The following is a 17,330-nucleotide window of genomic DNA, read 5'->3' on the forward strand; positions in this document are numbered from 1 at the left end:
ACATTGACTATGTACCGGTACCCCCTGTATATAGCCTCCACATTGACTCTGTACCAGTATCCCCTGTATATAGCCTCCACATTGACTCTGTACCGGTACCCCCTGTATATAGTCTCCACATTGACTCTGTACCGTAATACCCTGTATATAGCCTCCACATTGACTCTGTACCGGTACCCCCTGTATATAGCCTCCACATTGACTCTTACCGACACCCCCTGTATATAGCCTCCACATTGACTCTGTACCGTAATACCCTGTATATAGCCTCCACATTGACTCTGTACCAGTACCCCCTGTATATAGCCTCCACATTGACTCTGTACCAGAACTCCCTGTATATAGCCTCCACATTGACTCTGTACCGTAATACCCTATAGCCTCCACATTGACACTGTACCGTAATACCCTGTATATAGCCTCCACATTGACTCTGTACCGACACCCCCCTGTATATAGCCTCCACATTGACTCTGTACCGGTACCCCCTGTATATAGTCTCCACATTGACTCTGTACCGGTACCCCCTGTATATAGTCTCCACATTGACTCTGTACCGGTACCCCTGTATATAGCCTCCACATTGACTCTGTACCGGTACCCCCTGTATATAGTCTCCACATTGACTCTGTACCGGTACCCCTGTATATAGCCTCCACATTGACTCTGTACCGTAATACCCTGTATATAGCCTCCACATTGACTCTGTACCGTAATACCCTGTATATAGCCTCCACACTGACTCTGTACCGTATAACCCTGTATATAGCCTCCACATAGACTCTGTACCGTATAACCCTGTATATAGCCTCCACATAGACTCTGTACCGTATAACCCTGTATATAGCCTCCACATAGACTCTGTACCGTATAACCCTGTATATAGCCTCCACATTGACTCTGTACCGTATAACCCTGTATATAGCCTCCACATAGACTCTGTACCGTATAACCCTGTATATAGCCTCCACATTGACTCTGTACCGTAATACCCTGTATATAGTCTCCACATTGACTCTGTACCGGTACCCCCTGTATATAGCCTCCACATTGACTCTGTACCGTAATACCCTGTATATAGTCTCCACATTGACTCTGTACCGGTACCCCCTGTATATAGCCTCCACATTGACTCTGTACCGTAATACCCTGTATATAGCCTCCACATTGACTCTGTACCGTAATACCCTGTATATAGCCTCCACACTGACTCTGTACCGTATAACCCTGTATATAGCCTCCACATAGACTCTGTACCGTATAACCCTGTATATAGCCTCCACATAGACTCTGTACCGTATAACCCTGTATATAGCCTCCACATTGACTCTGTACCGTATAACCCTGTATATAGCCTCCACATAGACTCTGTACCGTATAACCCTGTATATAGCCTCCACATTGACTCTGTACCGTAATACCCTGTGTATAGCCTCCACATTGACTCTGTACCGTAATACCCTGTATATAGCCTCCACACTGACTCTGTACCGTATAACCCTGTGTATAGCCTCCACATTGACTCTGTACCGTAATACCCTGTATATAGCCTCCACATTGACTCTGTACCGTAATACCCTGTGTATAGCCTCCACATTGACTCTGTACCGTATAACCCTGTATATAGCCTCCACATAGACTCTGTACCGTATAACCCTGTATATAGCCTCCACATTGACTCTGTACCGTAATACCCTGTGTATAGCCTCCACATTGACTCTGTACCGTAATACCCTGTATATAGCCTCCACACTGACTCTGTACCGTATAACCCTGTGTATAGCCTCCACATTGACTCTGTACCGTAATACCCTGTATATAGCCTCCACATTGACTCTGTACCGTAATACCCTGTATATAGCCTCCACATTGACTCTGTACCGTAATACCCTGTATATAGCCTCCACATTGACTCTGTACCCTTCCTGTATTTGTTATTTGACTGCTGCTCTTTAATTACTTGTTACTTTAATCTCTTGTTATTTATCTGTATTTTTTGGAACTGCACTGTTGGTTAGGGGCTCGTAAGTCTACAGGTCTACCTGTTGTATTCAGCATTTCACTGTAAGGTCTACAGGTCTACCTGTTGTATTATTTGATTTGATTTGAAATACATCAAACATATGGCTTAATGCAATTCCATTCGCTCCATTCCAGACCTTATTATGAGCTGTTATTCCCTCAGCAGTCTCCTGTGACACACACAGAGGAATTCAGAACAATCCAGTCCAAGAGAGATTAGGAAGCAGAGTAAATGAGAGAGGGGGAAAGACAAAGGATATTTAATAAGGAGACACATGACAAGGACACAAGAAGAGAGTCAAGAAAGGTTCTCATTTATCTTGTAGTGACGAGAGAGAGAGAGAGAGAGATATGGGGGTAACAGCAGTTGTGGGTATGTGCCTGTTGTGGGTATGTGCCTCAGCTCTGGGGCAGACTGGTGGTAGGATAGAGACTAGTGGTGGTAGTATAGAGACTGGTGGTAGTATAGAGACTAATGGTGGTATTATAGAGACTGGTGGTAGTATAGAGACTAGTGGTGGTAGTATAGAGACTGGTGGTAGTATAGAGACTAGTGGTGGTAGTATAGAGACTAGTGGTAGTATAGAGACTAGTGGTAGTATAGAGACTGGTGGTAGTATAGAGACTAGTGGTGGTAGTATAGAGACTGGTGGTAGTATAGAGACTAGTGGTGGTAGTATAGAGACTAGTGGTAGTATAGAGACTAGTGGTAGTATAGAGACTGGTGGTAGTATAGAGACTAGTGGTGGTAGTATAGAGACAAGTGGTGGTAGTATAGAGACTGGCGGTAGTATAGAGACTAGTGGTGGTAGTATAGAGAATGGTTCACCTGGTAGAGCAGACCATTTAACTGGTGATACTAGTGATGACACAAGTCGCCCTGAGATTGTAATTGGTCAAACCGTTGATACGGGTAATGATGTAACTGGCGTCGGTGGTCCGACTGGTTCCGTGGGCCGTCTGCTGGTAGTACCGATGGACGGAAGCCACTGGGTGGGGGTTAAGGCCATCGCCGAGGAGATGGGTCGCCGTGGACACCAGGTTACCGTGGTGATCCCCGAGGTGAGCATGCGTCTGGGCCCCAGCAGCAACTGCAGGACTGTGTCATATCCTGTCCCCTACGGCCAGGAGACAGTGGACATGCTGATGGACAAGCATACAGATAACCTGCGTGCTGCCACACTGCCCCTAGTGGAGCGGATGACTCAACGCATGGCTAATATCCAGAGTGTCAGCTCCTTCATACTGACTACTGCTGAGAGTCTGCTGTTCAACACCACACTAATCACATCTCTGGAACAGCAGGTCAGTCTGTGTGTGTGTGTGTGTGTGTGTGTGTGTGTGTGTGTGTGTGTGTGTGTGTGTGTGTGTGTGTGTGTGTGTGTGTGTGTGTGTGTGTGTGTGTGTGTGTGAGAGGTCATGTGAGCTTGTGTGTTCCTCCTCCTTACCTCCTCTCTCCTTCCCTCCCTCTCTCGCTCTCTCCTTCCCTCTCTATCTCCCCCTCTCCTTCCCTCTCTCCCTCTCCCTCTCTTTCCCTCTCTCTTCCTCTCTCCTTCCCTCCTCTCTCCCTCTCTCCATCCTTCCCTCTCTCTCCAGGGTTTTGATGCGGTGTTGACCGACCCGCTGGTCCCTACAGGCAGTCTGATAGCCAGGCGTCTGGGCGTTCCGTCTGTGTGTCTGCTCAGAGGGATCCCCTGTGGTCTGGACCTGGCCTCAGCCGCCTGCCCCTCTCCTCCATCTTACGTTCCACGCTTCTTCACCAAATACACACATAGCATGAGCTTTCCACAAAGGGTGGGCAATGTACTGGTGAGGACACACACACTGCACATGCACGACCTTACGCACACACACTGCACATGCATGCACGACCTTACGCACACACACTGCACATGCATGCACACACACACCCTGGGCAGCAGGGTAGCCTCGTGGTTAGAGTGTTGGGCCAGTAACTGAAAGGTTCAAAGTGGGTCAGAAGTTTACATACACTAAGTTGACTGTGCCTTTAAACAACTTGAACAATTCCAGAAATGATGTCATGGCTTTAGAAGCTTCTGATAGGCTAATTGACATAATTTGAGTCAATTGGAGGTGTACCTGTAGATGTATTTCAAGGCCTACCTCTTTGCTTGACATCATGGGGAAATCAAAATAAATCAGCCATAAAAATTGTAGACCTACACAAGTCTGGTTCATCCTTGGGAGGAATTTCCAAACGCCTGAAGGTACCACGCTCATCTGTACAAACAATAGTATGGAAGTATAAACACCATGGGACCATGCAGCCGTCATACCGCTCAGGAAGGAGATGCGTTCTGTCTCCTAGAGATGAACGTACTTTGGTGTGAAAAGTGTAAATCAATCCCAGAACAACAGCAAAGGACCTTGTGAAGATGCTGGAGGAAACCGGTACAAGTATCTATATCCACAGTAAAACAAGTCCTATATTGACATAACCTGAAAGGCCGCTCAGCAAGGAAGAAGCCACTGCTCCAAAACCGCCATAAAAAAGCCAGACTATGGTTTGCAACTGTACATGGGGACAAAGATCATACTTGTTGGAGAAATGTCCTCTGGTCTGATGAAACAAAAATAGAACTGTTTGGCCATAATGATCATCGTTATGTTTGGAGGATAGAGGGGGACAACGACCCCAAGCATACTTCCAAAGTTGTAGCAAAATGGCTCAAGGACAACAAAGTCAAGGTATTGGAGTGGCCATCACAACACCCTGACCTCAATCCCATAGAAAATGTGTGGGCAGAACTGAAAAAGTGTGTTAAGTTAAAGAATTTAAAGGCAATGCTACCAAATACTAATTGAGTGCATGTAAACTTCTGATCCACTGGGAATGTGATGAAATAAATTAAAGCTGAAAAAAATCATTCTATGACATGTCACATTCTTAAAATAAAGTGGTGATCCTAACTGACAGGGAATTTATACTAGGATTAGATGTCAGGAATTGTGAAAAACTGTGTCACGACTTCCGCCGAAGTCGGTTCCTCTCCTTGTTCGGGCGGCGTTCGGCGGTCGGCGTCGCCTGTCTTCTAGCCATCATCGATCCACTTTTCATTTTCCATTTGTTTTGTCTTGTCTTCCCACACACCTGGTTCCAATTCCCTCATAAAATGTTGTGTATTTAACCCTCTGCACCCCCCATGTCTTTGCCCGGAAATGTTTATTGTAAGTGCATGTGCACGTTTAGCTGGTGTGCAACGGGTTTTGTACCCATTTGACTGTTTGTTCTGGATGCCGGTGGTTTTATGTGTTGAACTGCTCCGTTGTAAAACCCAGTTTTTGCTGGTAGTATAGAGACTGGTGGTAGTATAGAGACTAGTGGTGGTAGTATAGAGACTGGTGGTAGTATAGAGACTGGTGGTGGTAGTATAGAGACTGGTGGTAGTATAGAGACTGGTGGTGGTATAGAGACTGGTGGTAGTACAGAGACTGGTGGTAGTATAGAGACTGGTGGTAGTATAGAGACTGGTGGTAGTATAGAGACTGGTGGTAGTATAGAGACTAGTGGTAGTATAGAGATTGGTGGTAGTATAGAGATTGGTGGTAGTATAGAGACCAGTGGTGGTATGTTAGAGACTGGTGGTAGTATAGAGATTGGTGGTAGTATAGAGACTGGTGGTAGTATAGAGACTGGTGGTAGTATAGAGACTAGTGGTAGTATAGAGACTGGTGGTAGTATAGAGATTGCTGGTAGTATAGAGACTGGTGGTAGTATAGAGACCAGTGGTGGTAGTATAGAGACTAGTGGTAGTATAGAGACTAGTGGTAGTATAGAGACTGGTGGTGGTAGTATAGAGACTAGTGGTAGTATAGATATTGGTGGTAGTATAGAGACTGGTGGTAGTATAGAGACTGGTGGTAGTATAGAGACTGGTGGTAGTATAGAGACTGGTGGTAGTATAGAGACTGGTGGTAGTATAGAGACTGGTGGTAGTATAGAGACTGGTGGTAGTATAGAGACTGGTGGTAGTATAGAGACTGGTGGTAGTATAGAGATTGGTGGTAGTATAGAGATTGGTGGTAGTATAGAGACTGGTGGTAGTATAGAGACCAGTGGTGGTAGTATAGAGACTAGTGGTAGTATAGAGACTGGTGGTAGTATAGAGACTGGTGGTAGTATAGAGACTGGTGGTAGTATAGAGACTGGTGGTAGTATAGAGACTGGTGGTAGTATAGAGACTGGTGGTAGTATAGAGACTGGTGGTAGTATAGAGACTGGTGGTAGTATAGAGACTAGTGGTGGTATAGAGACTGGTGGTAGTATAGAGACTAGTGGTGGTATGTTAGAGACTGGTGGTAGTATAGAGACTAGTGGTGGTATGTTAGAGGCTGGTGGTAGTATAGAGATTGGTGGTGGTATAGAGACTGGTGGTAGTATAGAGACTAGTGATGGTATAGAGATTGGTGGTGGTATAGAGACTAGTGATGGTATAGAGATTGGTGGTAGTATAGAGATTGGTGGTAGTATAGAGACTAGTGATGGTATAGAGATTGGTGGTAGTATAGAGATTGGTGGTGCTATAGAGACTAGTGGTGGTATTGAGACTGGTGGTGGTATAGAGACTAGTGGTGGTATGTTAGAGACTGGTGGTAGTATAGAGATTGGTGGTAGTATAGAGACTGGTGGTGGTATAGAGACTGGTGGTAGTATAGAGACTGGTGGTAGTATAGAGACTGGTGGTAGTATAGAGACTGGTGGTAGTATAGAGACTGGTGGTAGTATAGAGACTGGTGGTAGTATAGAGACTGGTGGTAGTATAGAGACTAGTGGTAGTATAGAGACTAGTGGTAGTATAGAGACTAGTGGTAGTATAGAGACTGGTGGTAGTATAGAGACTGGTGGTAGTATAGAGACTGGTGGTAGTATAGAGACTGGTGGTAGTATAGAGACTGGTGGTGGTATAGAGACTGGTGGTAGTATAGAGACTGGTGGTAGTATAGAGACTGGTGGTAGTATAGAGATTGGTGGTGGTATAGAGACTGGTGGTGGTATAGAGACTGGTGGTGGTAGTATAGAGACTGGTGGTGGTAGTATAGAGACTGGTGGTGGTAGTATAGAGACTGGTGGTGGTATTATAGAGACTGGTGCTGGTATTATAGAGACTGGTGGTGGTAGTATAGAGACTGGTGGTAGTATAGAGATTGGTGGTAGTATAGAGATTGGTGGTAGTATAGAGACTAGTGGTAGTATAGAGACTAGTGGCAGTATAGAGACGAGTGGTGGTATGTTAGAGACTGGTGGTAGTATAGAGATTGGTGGTAGTATAGAGACTGGTGGTAGTATAGAGACTAGTGGTGGTAGTATAGAGACTGGTGGTAGTATAGAGACTGGTGGTAGTATAGAGACTAGTGGTGGTAGTATAGAGACTAGTGGTGGTATAGAGACTGGTGGTAGTATAGAGACTGGTGGTAGTATAGAGACTAGTGGTGGTAGTATAGAGACTAGTGGTGGTAGTATAGAGACTGGTGGTAGTATAGAGACTGGTGGTAGTATAGAGACTGGTGGTAGTATAGAGACTGGTGGTAGTATAGAGACTGGTGGTAGTATAGAGACTGGTGGTAGTATAGAGACTGGTGGTAGTATAGAGACTGGTGGTAGTATAGAGACTGGTGGTAGTATAGAGACTGGTGGTAGTATAGAGACTGGTGGTAGTATAGAGACTGGTGGTAGTATAGAGACTGGTGGTAGTATAGAGATTGGTGGTAGTATAGAGATTGGTGGTAGTATAGAGACTGGTGGTAGTATAGAGACTGGTGGTGGTATAGAGACTGGTGGTAGTATAGAGACTGGTGGTAGTATAGAGACTGGTGGTAGTATAGAGACTGGTGGTAGTATAGAGACTAGTGGTAGTATAGAGACTGGTGGTAGTATAGAGACTGGTGGTAGTATAGAGACCGGTGGTAGTATAGAGACTAGTGGTAGTAGTATAGAGACTGGTGGTAGTATAGAGATTGGTGGTAGTATAGAGATTGGTGGTAGTATAGAGACTGGTGGTAGTATAGAGATTGGTGGTAGTATAGAGATTGGTGGTAGTATAGAGACTGGTGGTGGTATAGAGACTGGTGGTAGTATAGAGACTGGTGGTAGTATAGAGTCTAGTGGTGGTAGTATAGAGACTGGTGGTAGTATAGAGACTGGTGGTAGTATAGAGACTAGTGGTAGTATAGAGATTGGTGGTAGTATAGAGACTGGTGGATTGGTGGTAGTATAGAGACTGGTGGTGGTATAGAGACTGGTGGTAGTAGAGACTAGTGGTAGTATAGAGACTGGTGGTAGTATAGAGACTGGTGGTAGTATAGAGACTAGTGGTAGTATAGAGACTAGTGGTGGTATAGAGACTGGTGGTAGTATAGAGACTAGTGGTGGTATGTTAGAGGCTGGTGGTAGTATAGAGACTAGTGGTGGTATGTTAGAGGCTGGTGGTAGTATAGAGATTGGTGGTGGTATAGAGACTGGTGGTAGTATAGAGACTAGTGATGGTATAGAGATTGGTGGTGGTATAGAGACTAGTGATGGTATAGAGATTGGTGGTAGTATAGAGATTGGTGGTAGTATAGAGACTAGTGATGGTATAGAGACTGGTGGTAGTATAGAGATTGGTGGTAGTATAGAGATTGGTGGTGGTATAGAGTATAGAGACTAGTGGTAGTATAGAGACTGGTGGTAGTATAGAGACTGGTGGTAGTATAGAGATTGGTGGTGGTATAGAGACTGGTGGTAGTATAGAGACTGGTGGTAGTATAGAGACTGGTGGTAGTATAGAGATTGGTGGTAGTATAGAGACTATAGAGACTGGTGGTAGTATAGAGACTGGTGGTAGTATAGAGACTGGTGGTAGTATAGAGACTAGTGGTAGTATAGAGACTGGTGGTAGTATAGAGACTGGTGGTAGTATAGAGACTGGTGGTAGTATAGAGACTGGTGGTAGTATAGAGACTGGTGGTAGTATAGAGATTGGTGGTGGTATAGAGACTGGTGGTAGTATAGAGACTGGTGGTAGTATAGAGACTGGTGGTAGTATAGAGATTGGTGCTGTATAGAGACTGGTGGTATTATAGAGACTGGTGGTGGTAGTATAGAGACTGGTGGTGGTAGTATAGAGACTGGTGGTGGTAGTATAGAGACTGGTGGTGGTATTATAGAGACTGGTGCTGGTATTAGAGACTGGTGGTGGTAGTATAGAGACTGGTGGTAGTATAGAGATTGGTGGTAGTATAGAGATTGGTGGTAGTATAGAGACTGGTGGTAGTATAGAGATGGTGGTAGTATAGAGACTGGTGGTGGTATAGAGACTGGTGGTAGTATAGAGATTGGTGGTAGTATAGAGACTGGTGGTGGTATAGAGACTAGTGGTGGTAGTATAGAGACTGGTGGTAGTATAGAGACTGGTGGTAGTATAGAGATTGGTGGTAGTATAGAGACTAGTGGTGGTAGTATAGAGACTGGTGGTAGTATAGAGACTAGTGGTGGTATAGAGACTTGTGGTGGTAGTATAGAGACTAGTGGTGGTAGTATAGAGACTGGTGGTAGTATAGAGATTGGTGGTAGTATAGAGACTAGTGGTGGTAGTATAGAGACTGGTGGTAGTATAGAGACTGGTGGTAGTATAGAGATTGGTGGTAGTATAGAGACTGGTGGTAGTATAGAGACTGGTGGTAGTATAGAGACTGGTGGTAGTATAGAGACTGGTGGTAGTATAGAGACTGGTGGTAGTATAGAGACTGGTGGTAGTATAGAGATTGGTGGTAGTATAGAGATTGGTGGTAGTATAGAGATTGGTGGTAGTATAGAGACTGGTGGTAGTATAGAGACTGGTGGTGGTATAGAGACTGGTGGTAGTATAGAGACTAGTGGTAGTATAGAGACTGGTGGTAGTATAGAGACTGGTGGTAGTATAGAGACTAGTGGTAGTATAGAGACTAGTGGTAGTATAGAGACTGGTGGTAGTATAGAGAGACCGGTGGTAGTATAGAGACTAGTGGTAGTAGTATAGAGACTGGTGGTAGTATAGAGATTGGTGGTAGTATAGAGATTGGTGGTAGTATAGAGACTGGTGGTAGTATAGAGATTGGTGGTAGTATAGAGATTGGTGGTAGTATAGAGACTGGTGGTGGTATAGAGACTGGTGGTAGTATAGAGACTGGTGGTAGTATAGAGTCTAGTGGTGGTAGTATAGAGACTGGTGGTAGTATAGAGACTGGTGGTAGTATAGAGACTAGTGGTGGAGATTGGTGGTAGTATAGAGACTGGTGGTAGTATAGAGATTGGTGGTAGTATAGAGACTTGGTGGTAGTATAGAGACTGGTGGTAGTATAGAGACTGGTGGTAGTATAGAGATTGGTGGTAGTATAGAGACTGGTGGTAGTATAGAGACTGGTCTAGTGGTGGTAGTATAGAGACTGGTGGTAGTATAGAGACTGGTGGTAGAGACTGGTGGTATAGAGACTGGTGGTAGTATAGAGACTGGTGGTAGTATAGAGACTGGTGGTAGTATAGAGAATGGTGGTAGTATAGAGACTGGTGGTAGTATAGAGACTGGTGGTAGTATAGAGACTGGTGGTAGTATAGAGACTAGTGGTAGTATAGAGACTAGTGGTAGTATAGAGACTGGTGGTAGTATAGAGACTGGTGGTAGTATAGAGACTGGTGGTAGTATAGAGACTGGTGGTAGTATAGAGACTGGTGGTGGTATAGAGACTGGTGGTAGTATAGAGATTGGTGGTGGTATAGAGACTGGTGGTAGTATAGAGACTGGTGGTGGTAGTATAGAGACTGGTGGTAGTATAGAGACTAGTGGTGGTAGTATAGAGACTGGTGGTAGTATAGAGACTGGTGGTAGTATAGAGACTGGTGGTAGTATAGAGACTGGTGGTGGTATAGAGACTGGTGGTGGTATAGAGACTGGTGGTAGTATAGAGACTGGTGGTGGTAGTATAGAGACTAGTGGTGGTAGTATAGAGACTGGTGGTAGTATAGAGACTGGTGGTAGTATAGAGACTGGTGGTAGTATAGAGACTGGTGGTAGTATAGAGATTGGTGGTAGTATAGAGATTGGTGGTAGTATAGAGACTGGTGGTAGTATAGAGACTGGTGGTAGTATAGAGACTGGTGGTAGTATAGAGACTGGTGGTAGTATAGAGACTGGTGGTAGTATAGAGACTGGTGGTAGTATAGAGATTGGTGGTAGTATAGAGATTGGTGGTAGTATAGAGATTGGTGGTAGTATAGAGACTGGTGGTAGTATAGAGACTGGTGGTAGTATAGAGACTGGTGGTAGTATAGAGACTGGTGGTAGTATAGAGACTGGTGGTAGTATAGAGACTGGTGGTAGTATAGAGACTGGTGGTAGTATAGAGACTGGTGGTAGTATAGAGACTGGTGGTAGTATAGAGACCGGTGGTAGTATAGAGACTAGTGGTAGTAGTATAGAGACTGGTGGTAGTATAGAGATTGGTGGTAGTATAGAGATTGGTGGTAGTATAGAGACTGGTGGTAGTATAGAGATTGGTGGTAGTATAGAGATTGGTGGTAGTATAGAGACTGGTGGTGGTATAGAGACTGGTGGTAGTATAGAGACTGGTGGTAGTATAGAGTCTAGTGGTGGTAGTATAGAGACTGGTGGTAGTATAGAGACTGGTGGTAGTATAGAGACTAGTGGTAGTATAGAGACTGGTGGTAGTATAGAGACTGGTGGTAGTATAGAGACTGGTGGTAGTATAGAGATTGGTGGTAGTATAGAGACTGGTGGTGGTATAGAGACTGGTGGTAGTATAGAGATTGGTGGTAGTATAGAGACTGGTGGTAGTATAGAGACTAGTGGTGGTAGTATAGAGACTGGTGGTAGTATAGAGACTGGTGGTAGTATAGAGACTGGTGGTAGTATAGAGACTGGTGGTAGTATAGAGACTAGTGGTAGTATAGAGACTGGTGGTAGTATAGAGACTGGTGGTGGTATAGAGACTGGTGGTAGTATAGAGACTGGTGGTAGTATAGAGACTGGTGGTAGTATAGAGACTAGTGGTAGTATAGAGACTAGTGGTAGTATAGAGACTGGTGGTAGTATAGAGACTGGTGGTAGTATAGAGACTGGTGGTAGTATAGAGACTGGTGGTAGTATAGAGATTGGTGGTGGTATAGAGACTGGTGGTAGTATAGAGATTGGTGGTGGTATAGAGACTGGTGGTAGTATAGAGACTGGTGGTGGTAGTATAGAGACTGGTGGTGGTAGTATAGAGTCTGGTGGTGGTAGTATAGAGACTAGTGGTGGTAGTATAGAGACTGGTGGTAGTATAGAGATTGGTGGTAGTATAGAGACTGGTGGTAGTATAGAGACTGGTGGTAGTATAGAGACTGGTGGTAGTATAGAGACTGGTGGTAGTATAGAGACTGGTGGTGGTATAGAGACTGGTGGTGGTATAGAGACTGGTGGTAGTATAGAGACTAGTGGTGGTAGTATAGAGACTGGTGGTAGTATAGAGACTGGTGGTAGTATAGAGACTGGTGGTAGTATAGAGACTGGTGGTAGTATAGAGACTAGTGGGTGTGGTATAGAGTCTAGTGGTGGTAGTATAGAGACTGGTGGTAGTATAGAGACTAGTGGTGGTAGTATAGAGACTGGTGGTAGTGTAGAGACTGGTGGTAGAATAGAGACTAGTGGTGGTATAGAGACTGGTGGTAGTATAGAGACTAGTGGTAGTATAGAGATTGGTGGTAGTATAGAGGCTGGTGGTAGTATAGAGACTAGTGGTAGTATAGAGACTGGTGGTAGTATAGAGACTAGTGGTGCTAGTATAGAGACTAGTGGTAGTATAGAGACTAGTGGTAGTATAGAGACTGGTGGTAGTATAGAGACTAGTGGTAGTATAGAGACTGGTGGTAGTATAGAGACTAGTGGTAGTATAGAGACTGGTGGTAGTATAGAGACTAGTGGTAGTATAGAGACTGGTGGTAGTATAGAGACCAGTGGTGGTAGTATAGAGACTAGTGGTAGTATAGAGACTGGTGGTAGTATAGAGACTGGTGGTAGTATAGAGACCAGTGGTGGTAGTATAGAGACTGAGACTAGTGGTAGTATAGAGTCTAGTGGTGGTAGTATAGAGACTAGTGGTAGTATAGAGACTGGTGGTAGTATAGAGATTAGTGGTAGTATAGAGACTGGTGGTAGTATAGAGACTAGTGGTGGTAGTATAGAGACTGGTGGTAGTATAGAGACTGGTGGTAGTATAGAGCCTGGTGGTGGTAGTATAGACTGGTGGTAGTATAGAGACTGGTGGTAGTATAGAGATTGGTGGTAGTATAGAGATTGGTGGTAGTATAGAGATTGGTGGTGGTATAGAGACTGGTGGTAGTATAGAGACTGGTGGTAGTATAGAGACTAGTGGTAGTATAGAGACTAGTGGTAGTATAGAGACTGGTGGTAGTATAGAGACTGGTGGTAGTATAGAGATTGGTGGTAGTATAGAGACTGGTGGTAGTATAGAGACTGGTGGTAGTATAGAGACTGGTGGTAGTATAGAGACTAGTGGTAGTATAGAGACTAGTGGTAGTATAGAGACTGGTGGTAGTATAGAGACTGGTGGTAGTATAGAGATTGGTGGTGGTATAGAGACTGGTGGTAGTATAGAGACTGGTGGTAGTATAGAGATTGGTGCTGGTATAGAGACTGGTGGTATTATAGAGACTGGTGGTGGTAGTATAGAGACTGGTGGTGGTATTATAGAGACTGGTGGTGGTAGTATAGAGACTAGTGGTGGTAGTATAGAGACTGGTGGTAGTATAGAGATTGGTGGTAGTATAGAGATTGGTGGTAGTATAGAGACCGTTGGTAGTATAGAGATTGGTGGTAGTATAGAGATTGGTGGTAGTATAGAGACTGGTGGTGGTATAGAGACTGGTGGTAGTATAGAGATTGGTGGTAGTATAGAGACTGGTGGTAGTATAGAGTCTAGTGGTGGTAGTATAGAGACTGGTGGTAGTATAGAGACTAGTGGTGGTATAGAGACTAGTGGTAGTATAGAGACTAGTGGTGGTAGTATAGAGACTAGTGGTGGTAGTATAGAGACTGGTGGTATTATAGAGACTAGTGGTAGTATAGAGACTAGTGGTAGTATAGAGACTAGTGGTAGTATAGAGACTGGTGGTAGTATAGAGACTGGTGGTAGTATAGAGACTGGTGGTAGTATAGAGACTAGTGGTGGTATAGAGACTAGTGGTAGTATAGAGACTAGTGGTGGTAGTATAGAGACTTGTGGTAGTATAGAGACTGGTGGTGTATAGAGACTGGTGGTAGTATAGAGACTGGTGGTAGTATAGAGACTGGTGGTAGTATAGAGACTGGTGGTGGTAGTATAGAGACTGGTGGTGGTATTATAGAGACTAGTGGTAGTAGAGAGACTGGTGGTAGTATAGAGACTGGTGGTAGTATAGAGACTAGTGGTAGTATAGAGACTGGTGGTAGTATAGAGACTGGTGGTGGTATAGAGACTGGTGGTAGTATAGAGACTAGTGGTAGTAGAGAGACTGGTGGTAGTATAGAGACTGGTGGTAGTATAGAGACTAGTGGTAGTATAGAGACTAGTGGTAGTATAGAGACTGGTGGTAGTATAGAGACTGGTGGTGTATAGAGACTGGTGGTAGTATAGAGACTGGTGGTAGTATAGAGACTGGTGGTGGTAGTATAGAGACTGGTGGTAGTATAGAGACTGGTGGTAGTATAGAGATTGGTGGTCGTATAGAGACTGGTGGTGGTATAGAGACTAGTGGTGGTAGTATAGAGACTGGTGGTGGTATTATAGAGACTGGTGGTGGTAGTATAGAGACTACTGGTGGTAGTATAGAGATTGGTGGTAGTATAGAGATTGGTGGTAGTATAGAGACTGGTGGTAGTATAGAGACTGGTGGTAGTATAGAGATTGGTGGTAGTATAGAGACTGGTGGTGGTATAGAGACTGGTGGTAGTATAGAGACTGGTGGTAGTATAGAGTCTAGTGGTGGTAGTATAGAGACTGGTGGTAGTATAGAGACTGGTGGTAGTATAGAGACTGGTGGTAGTATAGAGACTGGTGGTAGTATAGAGACTAGTGGGTGTGGTATAGAGTCTAGTGGTGGTAGTATAGAGACTGGTGGTAGTATAGAGACTAGTGGTGGTAGTATAGAGACTGGTGGTAGTGTAGAGACTGGTGGTAGAATAGAGACTAGTGGTGGTATAGAGACTGGTGGTAGTATAGAGACTAGTGGTAGTATAGAGATTGGTGGTAGTATAGAGGCTGGTGGTAGTATAGAGACTAGTGGTAGTATAGAGACTGGTGGTAGTATAGAGACTAGTGGTGCTAGTATAGAGACTAGTGGTAGTATAGAGACTAGTGGTAGTATAGAGACTGGTGGTAGTATAGAGACTAGTGGTAGTATAGAGATTGGTGGTAGTATAGAGACTGGTGGTAGTATAGAGACTGGTGGTAGTATAGAGACTAGTGGTAGTATAGAGACTGGTGGTAGTATAGAGACCAGTGGTGGTAGTATAGAGACTAGTGGTAGTATAGAGACTAGTGGTAGTATAGAGACTGGTGGTAGTATAGAGACTAGTGGTAGTATAGAGACTGGTGGTAGTATAGAGACTGGTGGTAGTATAGAGACTAGTGGTGGTAGTATAGAGACTAGTGGTGGTATAGAGACTGGTGGTGGTATAGAGATTGGTGGTAGTATAGAGACTGGTGGTAGTATAGAGACTGGTGGTATAGAGACTGGTGGTGGTATAGAGACTGGTGGTGGTATAGAGATTGGTGGTGGTATAGAGACTAGTGGTGGTAGTATAGAGACTGGTGGTAGTATAGAGACTGGTGGTAGTATAGAGACTGGTGGTGGTAGTATAGAGATTGGTGGTAGGTGGCTCTCCTGACCTCCCTGCCGCCAGTATGCACCCCTTACAAACTGAGTTGAAATGTATTTTGTTAAGGTGTATGTTAAGGGCTCATTCACACACACTCACTCATTCACACTCACTCACTCATTCACACTCACTCACTCTCATTCATACTCACTCACTCATTCACACTCACTCACTCATTCACGCTCACTCATTCACACTCATTTACACTCACTCGTTCACTCACCCACTCACTCATTCACACTCACTCATTCACACTCACTCATTCACACACACTCATTCACACACACTCATTCACACACACTCATTCACACTCACTCATTCACACACACTTACTCATTCACACTTACTCACTCATTCACATTCACTCACTCATTTACACTCACTCATTCACTCACACACTCACTCATTCACACACACTCATTCACACACACTCACTCATTCACACACACTCACTCATTCACACACACTCATTCACACACACTCTCTCATTCACACACACTCTCTCATTCACACTCACTCACTTATTCACATTCACTCACTCATTCACATTCACTCACTCATTCACGCTCATTCATTCACACTCTCACACACACTCATTCACACTCATTTACACTCACTCATTCACTCACCCACTCACTCATTCACACTCACTCATTCACACTCAATCATTCACACTCACTCATTCACACTCACTCACTCATTCACACTCACTCACTCTCATTCATACTCACTCACTCTCATTCACACTCACTCACTCATTCACACTCACTCATTTACACTCACTCATTCACACTCATTCACACTCACTCACTCAATCACACTCACTCACTCATTCACACTCACTCACTCATTCACACTCACTCACTCTCATTCACACTCACTCACTCTCATTCACACTCACTCACTCTCATTCACACTCACTCACTCACTCACTCACTCACTCACTCACTCATTCACACTCACTCACTCACTCACTCACTCACTCACTCATTCACACTCACTCACTCATTCACACTCACTCACTCTCATTCACACTCACTCACTCATTCACACTCACTCACTCATTCACACTCACTCACTCACTCACTCACTCACTCATTCACACTCACTCACTCACTCACTCACTCACTCACTCACTCACGCACTCACGCACTCATTCACACTCACTCACTCACTCATTCACACTCACTGTCATTCACACTCACTCACTCACTCATTCAAACTCACTCACTCTCATTCACACTCACTCACTCACTCATTCACACTCACTCACTCACTCACTCACTCACTCACTCACTCACTCACTCACTCACTCACTCACTCACTCACTCACTCACACTCACTCACTCTCACTCACACTCACTCACTCACTCACTCACTCACTCACTCACTCACTCA

At 44.5% G+C, this 17,330-nt stretch overlaps 1 protein-coding gene across 1 annotated transcript in view; it reads left to right on the forward strand.

Annotated features, from left to right (window-relative positions):
• The first annotated feature begins 2,218 nt into the window (after window positions 1-2,218).
• LOC118380644 (UDP-glucuronosyltransferase 1-6-like) overlaps window positions 2,219-17,330 on the forward strand; it is a 26,202-nt gene continuing 11,090 nt past the window's right edge. Inside the window, exons 1-2 of the mRNA XM_052462746.1 lie at window positions 2,219-3,327; window positions 3,619-3,831. Of these exons, the coding sequence (XP_052318706.1) occupies window positions 2,374-3,327; window positions 3,619-3,831 (1,167 nt within the window). The 5' untranslated portion in view covers window positions 2,219-2,373. The remainder of the gene's footprint in view (window positions 3,328-3,618; window positions 3,832-17,330) is intronic.

This window comes from Oncorhynchus keta, chromosome 15 (genome assembly GCF_023373465.1).
Source record: "Oncorhynchus keta strain PuntledgeMale-10-30-2019 chromosome 15, Oket_V2, whole genome shotgun sequence".
Taxonomy (NCBI): domain Eukaryota; kingdom Metazoa; phylum Chordata; class Actinopteri; order Salmoniformes; family Salmonidae; genus Oncorhynchus; species Oncorhynchus keta.